Source organism: Gallus gallus, chromosome 4, assembly GCF_016699485.2.
Source record: "Gallus gallus isolate bGalGal1 chromosome 4, bGalGal1.mat.broiler.GRCg7b, whole genome shotgun sequence".
NCBI classification, from domain to species: Eukaryota; Metazoa; Chordata; class Aves; order Galliformes; family Phasianidae; genus Gallus; species Gallus gallus.
The window spans coordinates 2,949,003-2,962,179 of NC_052535.1; the positions used below are offsets into that span (position 1 = coordinate 2,949,003).

General features: G+C 45.4%; 2 protein-coding genes across 28 annotated transcripts in view; one reads left to right on the forward strand and one right to left on the reverse strand.

Annotated features, from left to right (window-relative positions):
* PLS3 (plastin 3) overlaps nucleotides 1-2,319 on the forward strand; it is a 44,486-nt gene extending 42,167 nt beyond the window's left edge. For 26 of the 27 annotated variants that reach the window (XM_040698793.2, XM_040698797.2, XM_046939980.1 and 23 more), the window contains 2 exons: nucleotides 9-133; nucleotides 952-2,319. In XM_040698793.2, coding sequence (XP_040554727.1) covers nucleotides 9-133; nucleotides 952-1,084 — 258 coding nt within the window. In that variant the 3' untranslated portion in view covers nucleotides 1,085-2,319. The remainder of the gene's footprint in view (nucleotides 1-8; nucleotides 134-951) is intronic. The other variant, NM_001006431.2, reaches the window with a different exon arrangement.
* Nucleotides 2,320-9,549: 7,230 nt separating this feature from the next.
* On the reverse strand, nucleotides 9,550-10,755 carry LOC101749694 (nyctalopin-like). Its single transcript, XM_015278434.3, has one exon. The coding sequence runs from the start codon at nucleotides 10,753-10,755 to the stop codon at nucleotides 9,550-9,552; it is 1,206 nt and encodes a 401-aa protein (XP_015133920.3).
* Between the last annotated feature and the right edge of the window lie 2,422 nt (nucleotides 10,756-13,177).

A 13,177-nucleotide genomic window follows, 5' to 3' on the forward strand; every position in this document is an offset into this window, starting at 1 on the left:
CTCTCCAGGACAAGACTATCAGCACAAGCTTGGCAGTTGTGGACTTAATAGATGCTATACAGCCTGGCTGCATCAACTATGACCTTGTAAAGACTGGTCATCTATCGGAAGATGACAAACAAAATAATGCTAAGTAAGTCTATCATCTTGAAAGCTGCTTTGCTCTGGGAGAGTGCACCTACTATGCCATGACTTAAACTTGCAAGCATTTTTACTGTATTTCTGTGGTTTTCAATCTCTTTTAACACTTAATCTTTTAGGCAGGAAGTGCTTTTTGAAACTGAATTGCTGTTCTCCTCAGTAATGCCTGAGGAGTTCTTGGCTGGACTCTTGCCCGTTGAGAGGAATGCAGAATAGCCCAAGCACTTCTTAGGAGAGAAACAGAGATCACTGCTGTTTGTTCAGGCTTATGAAATGTTCAGTCAGCAATCAGGGCTTTGAGGCTGAACCCTTGTCTGTCTCTCGTCTTGTTGGATCACCGTAGATTGTCAAGGTTACAGTATACCTTTTAAATCCTGCCTTTGGAATGTGTGTTCTGCAGCTCTTCTGCAGTGGCAGAATGACAGGAAGTTTTCACGTAGGTAATAGCCTCTCTTGATTATTCCTACAAAGCAAACAGAAGGAGGAATATAAATGTTAGCTGATTAGTCCTCAATTACGCATGCTAGCTATTAGCCCTAACAAATATTAATTACAACTTTTAACTGTCGATAAAGTGAGCTTGACATTTCAAAGGTCAGTTTGCACGTGAGAGATGCTTGCCTGTGCCGTTGAATAGGAATATGGCAGAAGCTCCACATAGATGTGTAAAACTGGTGTGAGAGGACATGTCCTGAAGGCTAAGCTGAATCCAAGTACAATAGGGGAAATGGTGTTGGATAGGGCAGGAACTGGTTTCTTGGTTATGGGTTCCAGTCCATGTGCTAACAGTCTCCTTTCCACGGCAAATAGGTATGCTGTATCCATGGCAAGAAGAATTGGTGCCCGAGTCTATGCTCTCCCAGAAGATCTTGTAGAGGTGAAACCGAAGATGGTCATGACCGTGTTTGCCTGCTTGATGGGCAGAGGGATGAAGCGAGTATAAAAGGGCTGATCCGTGTAAGAATTAAAACAAACAAACAACAAAACACAACAAAAACCCAACCTGCCACCCTGGGTGCATGAGTAGCAGACCAGCTGTGTCCACGTTGAAATGCTGTTGGCCTAGGAACTGCTGAAGTTCAAGGGATGTTGTTTTGCTTTGCAAGACAAACGTATCAAAATTCTCAGGGAGAGGAGTCTTAACCAACAGATGTGCTCTTTTCCCAAAGGAAAGTTGTGCTTATCAAGAGCTCACAGAAATGCATTCATAGCAGACCAGCATCCTACAGTGCTGCTCTGGAGCTGTTTGGCCATGTTATTTCTCCAATACTTGATGTGCGTAGTTCTTGATTTATTATTTTTTTTCCTCTTTTTTCCATTTTTTTTCTTTTCCCCCTGAGGGCTATATAAGGTGGTTGGTAGGAATTGTAATGGGAATGAATTTTATTTCTATCTGCAATCTGATTTAATTGCTGTCATTTGGTCCAAGCACGTTTTAGGTTTGACCACTTCCTTAACTTGGCAAACAAAGCTACCATACAAGTTGGGGCCTGCAGGGCAGCTCACAATGCTAAGTGAGCGACGTGTGACTTGGAAGATGGATCTTCTGGTATTCTCTCTACGTGGTGCTTTTTTATACATCTCACTATTTTGATTACTTTACAAATAAAGCATGGCAGTTTTTTCTCTTGCTGCTTTAAAAAAAAGGGTTGTTTTTTTTGGTATTTTAAAGTTTCCTATATCTGAGAATACCACCATCCTTGAACTTCTCCCAGTAACACCTGATATCATGTTGCTGAGGGCACAGCTGCACGTGAGAATGGAAGTGAATGCATTTTTGTATGCATCTTGGTTCAGTTGTGTGTACCTAGAACATAATTTTTACAGAAATCTGCATGACAAATATAACTTTTTTATTTAAAATGCTGTTGGATATAAAACCATACTACATTGTGGGGAGGTTTTGTGCAGGGAAGAGGCAAATATTATGAACAGCAGGGTTCAATAAACTGAAGAGCAAATGTGCTGGAATATAAAACTATTTTTACAGATGAAAGGAAGCATTGTCGCCAAAGAAGGAAGATGCTGTATCCATAGGAGTTAATATTATCTTGCTTTGGCAAGCTGTTTGCTATATTTTGAGATCATATTGCTATTCTGAGCTATTCAAAGTGATGTAATATGGTGGCAAAGCATTAGTTGAAATAAAAAATAAAAAACCAAAACCATTCAAATACATTTTTTTCCTCTTTCTTTGCCTTGGCCCAGCATGGCAGCCTGCTCTCCATTGCTTTTAGCTTTGCTTGATCTGTATGCTCTGCACCAGGTCCATTGATCTGCAAGAGCCTTCGAATTGAGGTGTGCTTGAGGGAGTTGTCTGAAGCTTGGTTGTGTAACTGACAACAGTTATTTTCGACTCGTGCTCTCACAGATCCGTGGATCTTTTTGTTGCTTCTGTGAAACCTTGCTCTTGAAATTGTGACTTGCTGTGTGGCAGGAGATGGTGCCTGTGGGAGTAGAGTAAAAGCCCTATTAGCTCAAACCACAGGAAAAGTAGGATGAAAAGCTGTCGTCTGTCCAAGATATGCTATCCAGGTTCGTGAGCAGAGACTGCAGGGGTGAGGGGTGGTAGTAGCAACCAAATGTGGGTTTTGAGCCTCACTGTAGTGGGAGAGGGATTGCCCCATAGTCACTGTTCACTGGGGAAATGTTGTGTCCAGCTGCCAGAGGGAAGGAATGACCCGAAAGCCAACTTCTCTAGTACAACATGTAAGAGTGTGGGTGTTGAGTGAGCTTTGCCAAAAGGTGAGCTTGAGAGGGCAGAAGTCCCCAGCACAAACTGGGGCTTCAGTGAAAACCAAGAACAACTGGAGTGGGATTGGTGGCATGTAAACAATCTTCTGTGATCATATATACATCAATCTGATGTGGGTTGTTCCCCTCCAGACCTGTCTTGCAGCTACTTGAGTGACTTCTGTTCAGCAGTGAAAACAAGGAGGTGTGTTCTGAGCAGTACAGGTCACAGCTTGTTTGCTGATGAGGTGGGAATAAGCTCGTTGATTAACTCAGATTACAGGCTGTTGTTGGATCCTCTCTTGGAAAAAACGAGGTTGCTCAGCTGTGGGTTTAATCCACTTCGAACCTCCCATCTGCACTGAGTCATTCTTGGAGGGAGGGTAGGGGAATCCAGCCACCAAAACACGTCCCTTCTCCATCACCTCTCCGCGATGGCGCTGCTGTGAAGTTACTGCTCCTGAGCCATCTACAGTCACGTTCTCGCTTTAAGTAAGGAGGTACAGCGGGGCAGCAGTGGATGCGCGTCCCTAAGAGAGGAGCCGCAGGCACGGAGCCGAAAGGCAGCAGAGCCACGAGGTGGAGCCGTACGGCCCCGGCTGTGCTGCAGGGCCGGGGTGTGCGGGGTGCGGTGCGGGCGCCCTCCGGGGGCCGCTGCTCCGCGCTGCAGCTGCTTTGCTGCATCCCTCCTTTGCTTAACGCCTTCACCCTCTTGTGCTTTTCCAAGGGAAAAAATCGAATTGGAGAGGGACTTACTTTAGTTTAATCTTTTGCACAAATCTGAAGCACGGGCACCCAGAGCATGGCGTTGTTTTATTGTGCATCCACAGTTTGTCCATTTGCAGGTGCTGCAGTCACACACTGCACTCCACGACAGCTTTGCTTACAAACTGCAGCACGTTTTAGTGTTGACAGCAGGGCTTTGCTCCTCTGAAGCAATAGCCTATCAGCACCATACTGGCTGCACTGCACCCACACCTTCTAGTATAGATCTCCTGATGTTTGAACTGAGGATAAAATAAGTAACTCCAAAATCAGGTGCTGTCAATACACTTCTTCCAAACAACCATCACTATGACACACTGCAGCAACACCAACTACTACAGAAATTACAAAGGAGCTGTGCTGTACCGTGAGATCCATACTGTGTCACAGCCACATTCATATTAACATCACCTACCATAAAACTGGCACAATCACACCACAGTGCATCACCTCTAAGCATCACGGCGATGAGCCAGTATGACCCCAGGCCAGCCAAAAACCTCTACTGCCACCAAGCTACTGTAATAAAACGACCAGGGGCAATGCAACAATGTCATACTCCAATTTCAGATAACATTCTGGTGTTATGCACTATAGCAGTGTGAGTTTAGAAAGCACTAATATCATCTTCCACCATAAAACATTCAAGGTGCTACCACACTGCTAGTCTACAGCTATAGTTGTAGTTACTGTACAGTGAAGAGAGTTTGAAAGTCATTTTATTTCAGTCTTTATCTTTTTCTTGCCTCTTCTTTCTTCTCCACTGGTGCTGCAAAGGAAGAACACACCTTTGGACAAGGAGAACAGCAGCTCCTACACCTGGAGGAGCTCCATCCCTAGTCAGCCCAGTCCTGGGATGGAGTTCCCTACAGCACCTGCCTGAAAACAAGCTCAACCCCAACCATCCTCCACACCACTCCCAGAAAAAACCAGCATCAACCAGACTTTCTTGTCCAAAGGATGCACAGGAGAATTCCAGATACTGCTGGAGCTGGGCATGCAAAACAGTGGCAAAGTAAATTTTACTTTGTGCCCACTACCTCAGATTTTCCCCATGAAATGCTTGGTTTTTTGTCCTCCCAATAATCTCAAATTGCTCCCCAAAATGCTCACTTTGTGCCCTCTGTATTGCCTTTTCCTCCCAACTACATTCTTCTACCCTTTTAAATTACCTCAGATTTTCCATGAAGAAACACCATCCGAGTTACCTGACTTTCCCCTCAGAAGTCACCTCTTTTTCCTCTAAACTTACCTCAGTCTTTTTGCACAACCTAAGCTGTGCTATCTACAGTACTCCAGCTTCCTTCCTCCCGGTTCATCTGTATTCCTATTTCTAATTTACCTCAGATTTTACCTCAGCAACATTCACTGTTCCCATAACCCAAGTTTTTCCCCTAAAAAAACCCAATCATTTTGCCCAACCCCCCTCCAAACATTTTACCTCCATCCTCTCCAAACTATCCCAAGGTATTCCCCCTATAAACTCACTCCATACTTACTCAACCCCCACCCAAATGTCCCTCAGCCCTCTGTAATAGCCTAAACGTTCCCAGGTGTGACTTTGTTAACGCTTATTATTAAAGCCTGGCTGCCCCAGCTCTTTAGCCTTTGCTCAAAGGCAGGGGGAGGCACTGTGGCCTCATGCAAGAGGAGCTCTGCAGGATGGCCTGGTCCCTGTGGTAACACAGCAGGCACTAACAGCCCCCTTGGGGGTGCACACAGGTGACTTATTTTTAGGGCTGAAGTTGTTGTTTTAGGGCTGCTGTTGTTTCTTTTTTTCCATCTCCTCTTTATAAATCATTCTCTATCTCTAGAAGTGCCCATGGATGGGTTGGATGGGGCCCTGTGCAGACTGATCTGGTAGGGGACACTATACAGGGGGTTGGGACTGGGTGGGTTGTATGGTTCAGTGATCTGATTCAAGCATTATGCATAGTGTCACCTATTGCTTAAATTGTTAAAAACAATTGATTATTGCTAAAAAGAAAGCACAAGGGGGAATGTAAATATTAGCTGTTCAGCTCCTGATTATGCATGCAAGTTGTTAGCCCCAACAAATATTAATTATAACTTTTAACTGTTGGTAAAGTGATGTTCAAAAGTCAGTTAATGCGTTAAAAGGAAAGTAACCGAAGATGAGAACCCAGCTAGTAAAACAGATGGGTGTGATTAGAGTGTTGCACATCCTGAAGACTTAAGATAAACCTGACTGAAGGAAGGGGTGTAGGGTAAGTTGTGTTGGATAGGGCAGGAGCTGGCTTGTCAGTAGCCAACAGATGTGCTCCTTTCCCAAACAGAAGGTTTCTGGGGTTGAAACTGGGAGCGAATATCCAGAACCCCATGGAGAGGTGCCAGTGCTGCTACTTCTGCCTCTTGTGAACTTCAGTGAAGAGACTTAATGGGAGGCCTGGCTGAAGGGCCAGCTGGGAACTTTCCACTGGTACAAGCTTTTCTTAAGAAAATGTGTAAACATTGCTTCCCACGGGAAATTGCATGCGTTTTCACTTAAGATGGAGGAACGTGCAATAAGCCAAGGCCCATCCATCCCACTGAAACTGTGACCCAGTGCTTTGTAGTGCTGGCCACAAGTGTGGTGTGGTCAAGGTCAACGTTTTAGAGCTTGGAAGTGACTGCGTCCATCTGGCCTTTCTGGCCTCTGCCTTCTGGCGGCAGGATAAAGGCAGCACAGGGGCTGCTCTCCTGCACGTGGCTGATGGAAGCAAGCCTGGTCAGAGAGAGCTTTTGAGTTAAAGCAAAGCAGAAATCTCACGGTGAAAGGCAGGATAAGTCCCAAAGCTTTCTCGGAACTGATCTTGGAAGGTAGGTGATAGCAAGCAAAGCATCCAAACAGTTCTTGTTTTGTTGTTTTTTTTTCTTTTCCTTCAGATGCATTTCCAAAAGTTTTTGACAGAAGCCAGAGATGTTAGCCTTAGTCAGCACGTTCCTTTGTCCTGCAAGTTGTTTTTGCTCTATAATATTCAGTTATCACTCCATTTGTTTTTGTTTCCAAGGTTTTTTGGCAGCTTTGGTGCTCAAATATTTCTTGTAGCAGTCATCAAGTTTTAATACATTGAGCAGTTGTTTAAGTGTTGTTATACAGTTCTGAAAAGTTCTTCTATCTCTTCTTAACACTGTAAGATCCAAACCTGTGGATGGCTTTGCTGGAGGGGGCGAGGGCTCTGCCCTCATATTTTCCACCTTTGGGAATAGTTCTTGCTTTGAAATGTCAATAGCTGCTCGAAGAATCTTTCACAGTAATTCCAGTGTTGATGTCTAGAATTAAATAAAGCATTTTGTGTGGGACAGATAATAGCTCAGTGTCATCTTATCAAATAATCACAGAATGGCTGAGTTTGGAAGAGCCCTTAAAGATCATGGAGCTCCACTGCCTGCTGTGGGCTGAGTGCCCCCCACCAGCCCAGGCTGCCCAGATCCACATCCAGCCTGGCCTTGAATGCCTCCAGGGATGGGGCATCCACAACTCCTTGGGCAACCTGTTCAGTGCGTCATCACCCTCTGGGTGACAAACTTCTTCCTCATATCCAACCTAATCCTCCCCTGTCTCAGTTTAAAACCATTCCCCCTTGTCCTATCACTATCCACCCTCATAAACAGCTGTCACCCCTCCTGTTTATATGCTCCCTTCAAGTACTGGAAGGCCACAATGAGGTCTCCCAGGAGAACATTCCTCTCCCCTTCATTTAATAAGAGGGTGCCCCTTTTGCACATACAGCTCTTCAGCAAATGTTGGCACACTCAGTGACTTTGTAACTTTTGTTCTGTGAATCAGTATTTAGGGGCTTTGATGCAGCAGAAGCACGGCTTGATGTTCTGATGGAAGTTCTTTTCCTATTCCTTACCAGTTCCATTTTGGGGGGAATAAAGGAAACAACCACACGTTCTTCAGCATACTGTGCATGATTTGCTATATATATCACTCACTTCTTTGTGGCAGCTCTGAAGGTGGGAATTCAGTTATATTCTTGTTTAGTGTTTATTGGGGTGGTGGTGCAACAGGCAGAAATATTTGCTGCAGGCATCCAGAGGCAACAGGGCTCTCTGTATAAAATATTCACCGATTTATGCTGTTCAATGGAAAAATCTCATTTGGTAGCAACTTGAAAAATGACTGAGGTGGGTTTTGCTTGCTTGTTTTTTTTTACTTTGCTTGTTTTTTTGGTACAAATAGACCAAACAGAAGAATGCAAAAGCAAGGAGAAAATGGGAGATATTTTTTACCACCTATCGAAGTACTTGAAGCTAAGGAGAGTGAGGAATGATGCTGAAACCACTCAACTGCCACAGCAACAGCGCAAGCAAAAGGTAAAGCAAAAATGTATCAATCATTTAACGCTCGGCACAAATCTAATTCCAAATCTAGCAAGTGGGAAGATGCAGCATGTATTGTTTTGTTGTGCAGCCCTGGTTTGTTGTTTCACTGGTACTGCAGTAACAGCAGAGATTGCTCTCATTCTGCACTTCTGAGAAGGTTTCTGTTGTCAGAATGTCCTGTTTTATGTGGTTTGAGCAATAAACAAAGGTTTATTTCCCTTACTAGCTTGTTCCTCTAAGGACAGGGACAGATGTTTCCCACACCTGCTGTTACCTCCTTTTATGTGCTTTCAGTAGACATTGGGCAAGTCTTGTGGCAGTTCATAGATTCATTTGAGTTGGAAGGGATCCTTAAAGGTCATCTAATCCAACTCCCCTGTACTGAACAGGGATATCTACAGTTGTTTCCACAGTGATAATTGCTGAATACGTGGTTGTCTCTCTGCAGTATTATCTAGCTATTCTTACATTTCTGAGTTGAATGAGACAAGACAAGGAAGCGTCATGGAGAGAAAGCCAAGTACTATGAAGAGCAATTTTCCTTAGAGCTGGCTGAGCTGCTACCAACCCCCAGAGCAGATGGCTGGAGGGAGAGGCTGTGTTCACCATGGTCTTAGGGGGCATTCATACATGTTTCTGTATCAGCCTGAGGAAGGATGTGCCTTTGACTTTGTGCTGCTGAAGCTTGCAAAACTCCCCTGTTCTGGTGTGCCAACTTAGGGCGTTTATTTGCCAATTAAACAAAACTGAGTGGGATGTTTGGAGCAGCTGTGCTGGGGATGATGATTGAGGAGCTCAGGGGAAGGTATGGACAGCAATGAGGTTCTGATCAGATAAGTTTAATCATAGGGCAGGAAGGAGTCTTATTCAGCCTTGAACTACACTGTAAGCGTAGTTGATCCGTGGCCATGTGGCTGCTACCAGCCCTGAGACACAGGAGTTCTTTGCAGGGGCTCCTGCAGTGTTTTGTTAGATGAGGCCTGTACTGTGAGGAGCAATGGAGGGCCAAATGTTCTGTTTTGGGATGTTTGTGCCTACTCTTCCAACACTGTCCTGTATTCTAACAGCAAAGCAATCCATACACCATCTGTAGGAAGCTACCACATGCTCACAAAGACACCAACAGACAGAGTCTGTTACAGGGACTCCAGATGTGCTGGAACACTTGCAAGTTATTTGTATTTCAGCAATCTCATCAGTATGAAATGAACACAGGAAGTCCTGCCCCAGGAGAGCACACGTGGCTGCAGTCAGTCAGCAAATGGGGTGAGCAGAGGCTGCAGTGGGTCCACGCTTCCCAGCCCCACATCCTCCAGCACAAGCCCCAGCCCTGTGCTTGCCAATGTTGGGTTTTATTTGCACAGGAATGTTACCACTGAATCTCAGTATCAGCGTTTCAGATTCAATCACTGCCTGTGAAGGAAAATATTTATTCCTATATAAAAAGAAGAAAAAGAATAATGTTCTATTTTCATAGTAAAAAAAAAAAAAAATCACCTGTAAAGAAAACCATTGTTCACATGCAAATAACAGGAAAATGAGTAAATAAGTGGCCTCCACTTTGTAACAGAAGTATTGTCAAAGCAATGCTGCAGAGCTGTCCCATCTCCTTGCAAAATACCATGTGTGGCAAATGGCAACCAGCAGGAAGACCTCGCTGGTGGGGGCAGGGGGCCCAGGAGCCACGCTGATACCGGCTGCCCCACACTTGTCCTTGCTTTCCAGCTCAGGTGGTGCCGTGCAGTCCATCGGGTCCCCTGGCTGGGGGCCACCGAGGGCTGTTGTGTTGTGGCGGTTGGGGAAGGAGCAGTCCAGGCCTTCGAGTGCTCCCCTGAACATTGCTGTCCACCTCAAGAACCAAAACATCTTGCAGTCACACTTCCAGGGGTTGTGGGATAGGAACACGTACTTCAGTTTTGGCAGTTCTACAAACAGGCGGAGGGGAAGCGAGCTGAGGTTGTTCTTGCTCAGGTGAAGGAAATGGAGCTTGTTCAGGTAAGAGAAAGCAGAGTCTGAAATAGAGGAGATCTGATTGTTGTTCAGGTACAAGTTCCTCAAGTTAAGCAGAAGTCTGAAGGTGCAGTCGATATCAGTGATCCTGTTGGCTTCAAGGTGCATGGTCTTGAGCTGGATCAGCCCATTAAAAAGCTGATTAGGCAAATCAGCAATGAAGTTGTGTCCTAAATTTAACACGCCCAGTCTGAGAAGCCTTGTAAAAGCGCCGTTTTGAATGATCCATATCCGATTCTTCCTGAGATTCAGATCATACAGGGATTCCAGGTCCTTCAGGGAATCTCTGCCAATGGCTTCTATGTGATTGCTCTCCAGGGACAGCCTTGTGAGGCTGGAGAGGTTGCTGAAAGCTTGTGGAACGTAGCGCATGTTATTGGAGGCTAAGTTGAGTCTTTCTAAAGAGGGCAGGTGTGAAAAGAGAAGCGGGTGGATTTCGAAGATATTGCAGTGAGACAAGTCCAGGCTGATGAGATTTAACAGTCCTCTGAAGGTGTTTGCATGCAGGTAGGTGAGGCGTGAGTTCCTGCTGAGATCCAGCTCCCGCAGCTTGCTGAGGGCATGGAAGGTCCCTGGGGAGAGGAAGGTCAGATTGTTTCCATCCAGCCAGAGGCTGTGGAGGAAAGTCAGGTTTCTGAATGTGTTGGTGGTCAGAATCCGCAGATAATTATTGGAGAGGTTTAGAGAGACCGTGGATGCTGCAATCTCTCCAGGGAGGGCTCTCAATCCAGCTCTATTACAGTGGATAACCTCCTCAGGTGCACATTTGCACATGCTTGGGCATGAATCAGAGATATTCAGACTCAGTCCAGCCTTTGCTGCACAGTTAAATATAAATATAACAAGAAAGAACATGATCTGCCACAAGTCAAACACCACATCTACTCATAGATAGTAGAGAAGACAAGAAAAAGAGCATGTACCTTTTGGATATGTGAATCACAAGCATTGCAGCGACCTTTGGGCTGAGCTTTTAGCACACAGTGAAATTAAATTAGGCAGTTCTGTCTGCTGCAGACCAATGGGGATCAAGTCTTAGGCAGATAAAAGCTGATTAAGTGTTGCTGTGCTGCAAAGAGTATTACTGAGAGGCAGAAAGATTTTTGCAGTTGAGCATCGTGCTCTAGCAGTGCTTTTTCCCCCCACCTCCTGCACTCTGCAAACAGCAGCAGGTAACAGACTTTCCTCCAGATCTGAGTGACCCTCAACAGCCCTGTTGATGACTGTGGCTCCTCAAAGGGAGAATGTCATGAGCTGAGCAAACCGTGTGTTTGCTGCCAGCCAGAAAGGTGCAGGGCAGTGCCATGTCCTGATGCTGCATTGCTTCAGGATAAGCCCTGAGCCACCCGTGGGTGGGAAGTGATTAACCCAAGGGCAAAGCTCAGAGCATCCTTAGGGCATCCTGCTCTTTCCTGAGTCTGAAGGTGCCACTGAGCAGCCAGAGCTGAGCTTAGGTCCCTAAAATGTATCTCTTTGTATTTCATCCCATATCCAGAGTGCAGAGAAAAAGCTTATGTTTTCATATACAAGATTCAATGTTTTCATTCTTGCCATGCAGATATTTGCTTTCTGAAAAGGACCAGGTGACAGAACCCACATGAGGGCATTGCTGAGCCCTCCTCAGATTCCCCTGCTCACATCAATCCTCTTGTTGCTTGTGCCCTTGAGAAAGCGTGAGCAGTCTCTGGGGTCCCCTCACTTCTCCGTATTGAAGTCCTCAAGTTTTTGATGTATTTGAAACACCTCATCTCAGCCCCTTCCATTCAGGACGTCTTCTTGGTCTACCAACTCCTCTTTTTCCTGGTTTACAGATCTGGATTTCCTGTCTCTCCCCAGCGCTCTCTCCTCTTCTGGCTGCCAAAACATGCTCTGCCAGCTCTGTCCAAACAGTGGCTAAAAATATCTGATGCACCCAATGGTGTGAACTGGGCAAATTTGCAAAACCCACTGTTTTCTATGCAGAAACAGATTAGATTTCCTGTGCTGTTAGATCACTGTGTTCTGTTTTCCTTCTCGTTTTTTCAGGCAACAACCCTCCAAAGAATAGTTGCTCCCTGTAAGCTTGGCTGGGACTGCTGTGTTGTGCAATGGAGACCATCTTCCAGCTGTAAATAACATCATTTATTTAGTTAGACAGGCTTTGCCTTGGCCAAATGCTGGTTCTCACTCTGATAGCAGAGGTGTCATGGCCTTGGCAAGGGGTTTGTCCTGGGAGCACCAGAAGATGGAAAGGTGCTGCTGTCACCTTTGGGGCCACACCAAAGGCTTTAATGGTTGAACCTTGGTGTTTTCTGTTGCCATGGTTCAGCTGGGACTGCAAAGGAGCCAGCTTTCTGCTGGGCTCCATGTCCCAGCCACAAGTGGTGTGTCTCACCTCTAGCTAAGCTGTGCAACACAGGCTGGAGAAAACAGATCACTTGCCCTGATGTCCTTTTAATTCTACACAACCTTTATTTCTGGTTGCTATTCTGTTGGTGTTGCCACAGCTTAGCCCTTATTTAAGTCCATCTCTCTCTCTCTCTGTGGTTGTCTCACACCATCTGCTAGGAGGGTTTTCTGGACTACATCATGCATTTGGCTGTGGTGGCTCATCCTTCTGGCATTGATGGAAAGGCTGAACCACTGCAGGTCTTCTGTCGAAATGCGCTACGCCCACACCATGACCACAAGTGTGTTCTGCCTTTCCTTCACTCACTGATCTGCCTGACATTTGGGATTTGCAGACCAGCACACCCACTTCAGAAATTATTTGTAGCTGATGTCAAGTGCCCTGCCTAATACTGCAGGCTTTAAGGAGCTGTGTTTCCTTCACAAGAGGGAGAGTAGTTGTAAGCAGTCCACAAGCAGCTACTTCAGGATGGTCATGCAGGTCTAATGATTTATAAGAGAAAGGTCTGCTTTAAACTTTCTGGTGAGCGAAGGTGAGATGGATGGAATCACTTAAAGTGGGAGATGTGATGCTTACAGTGAATGCAGTTCTGACAAGGGGGAAGAATTTTGTGTCATCTCTGAGTTCTCTGGAGCTCTCAGCTGTTCCTAAAAAAGCACTTTGAGAACATAAAAAGAAACGTCCTTTGAATGCTGGGTTATTTACAGATGTATTAATACTAGTAAAGCAGAGATTAGACACATGGGAGCTCTCTCTTACAGGCTGATGGCATTGATCTCTTGGCTTCAGCAACTAGTCTGGGGGAAG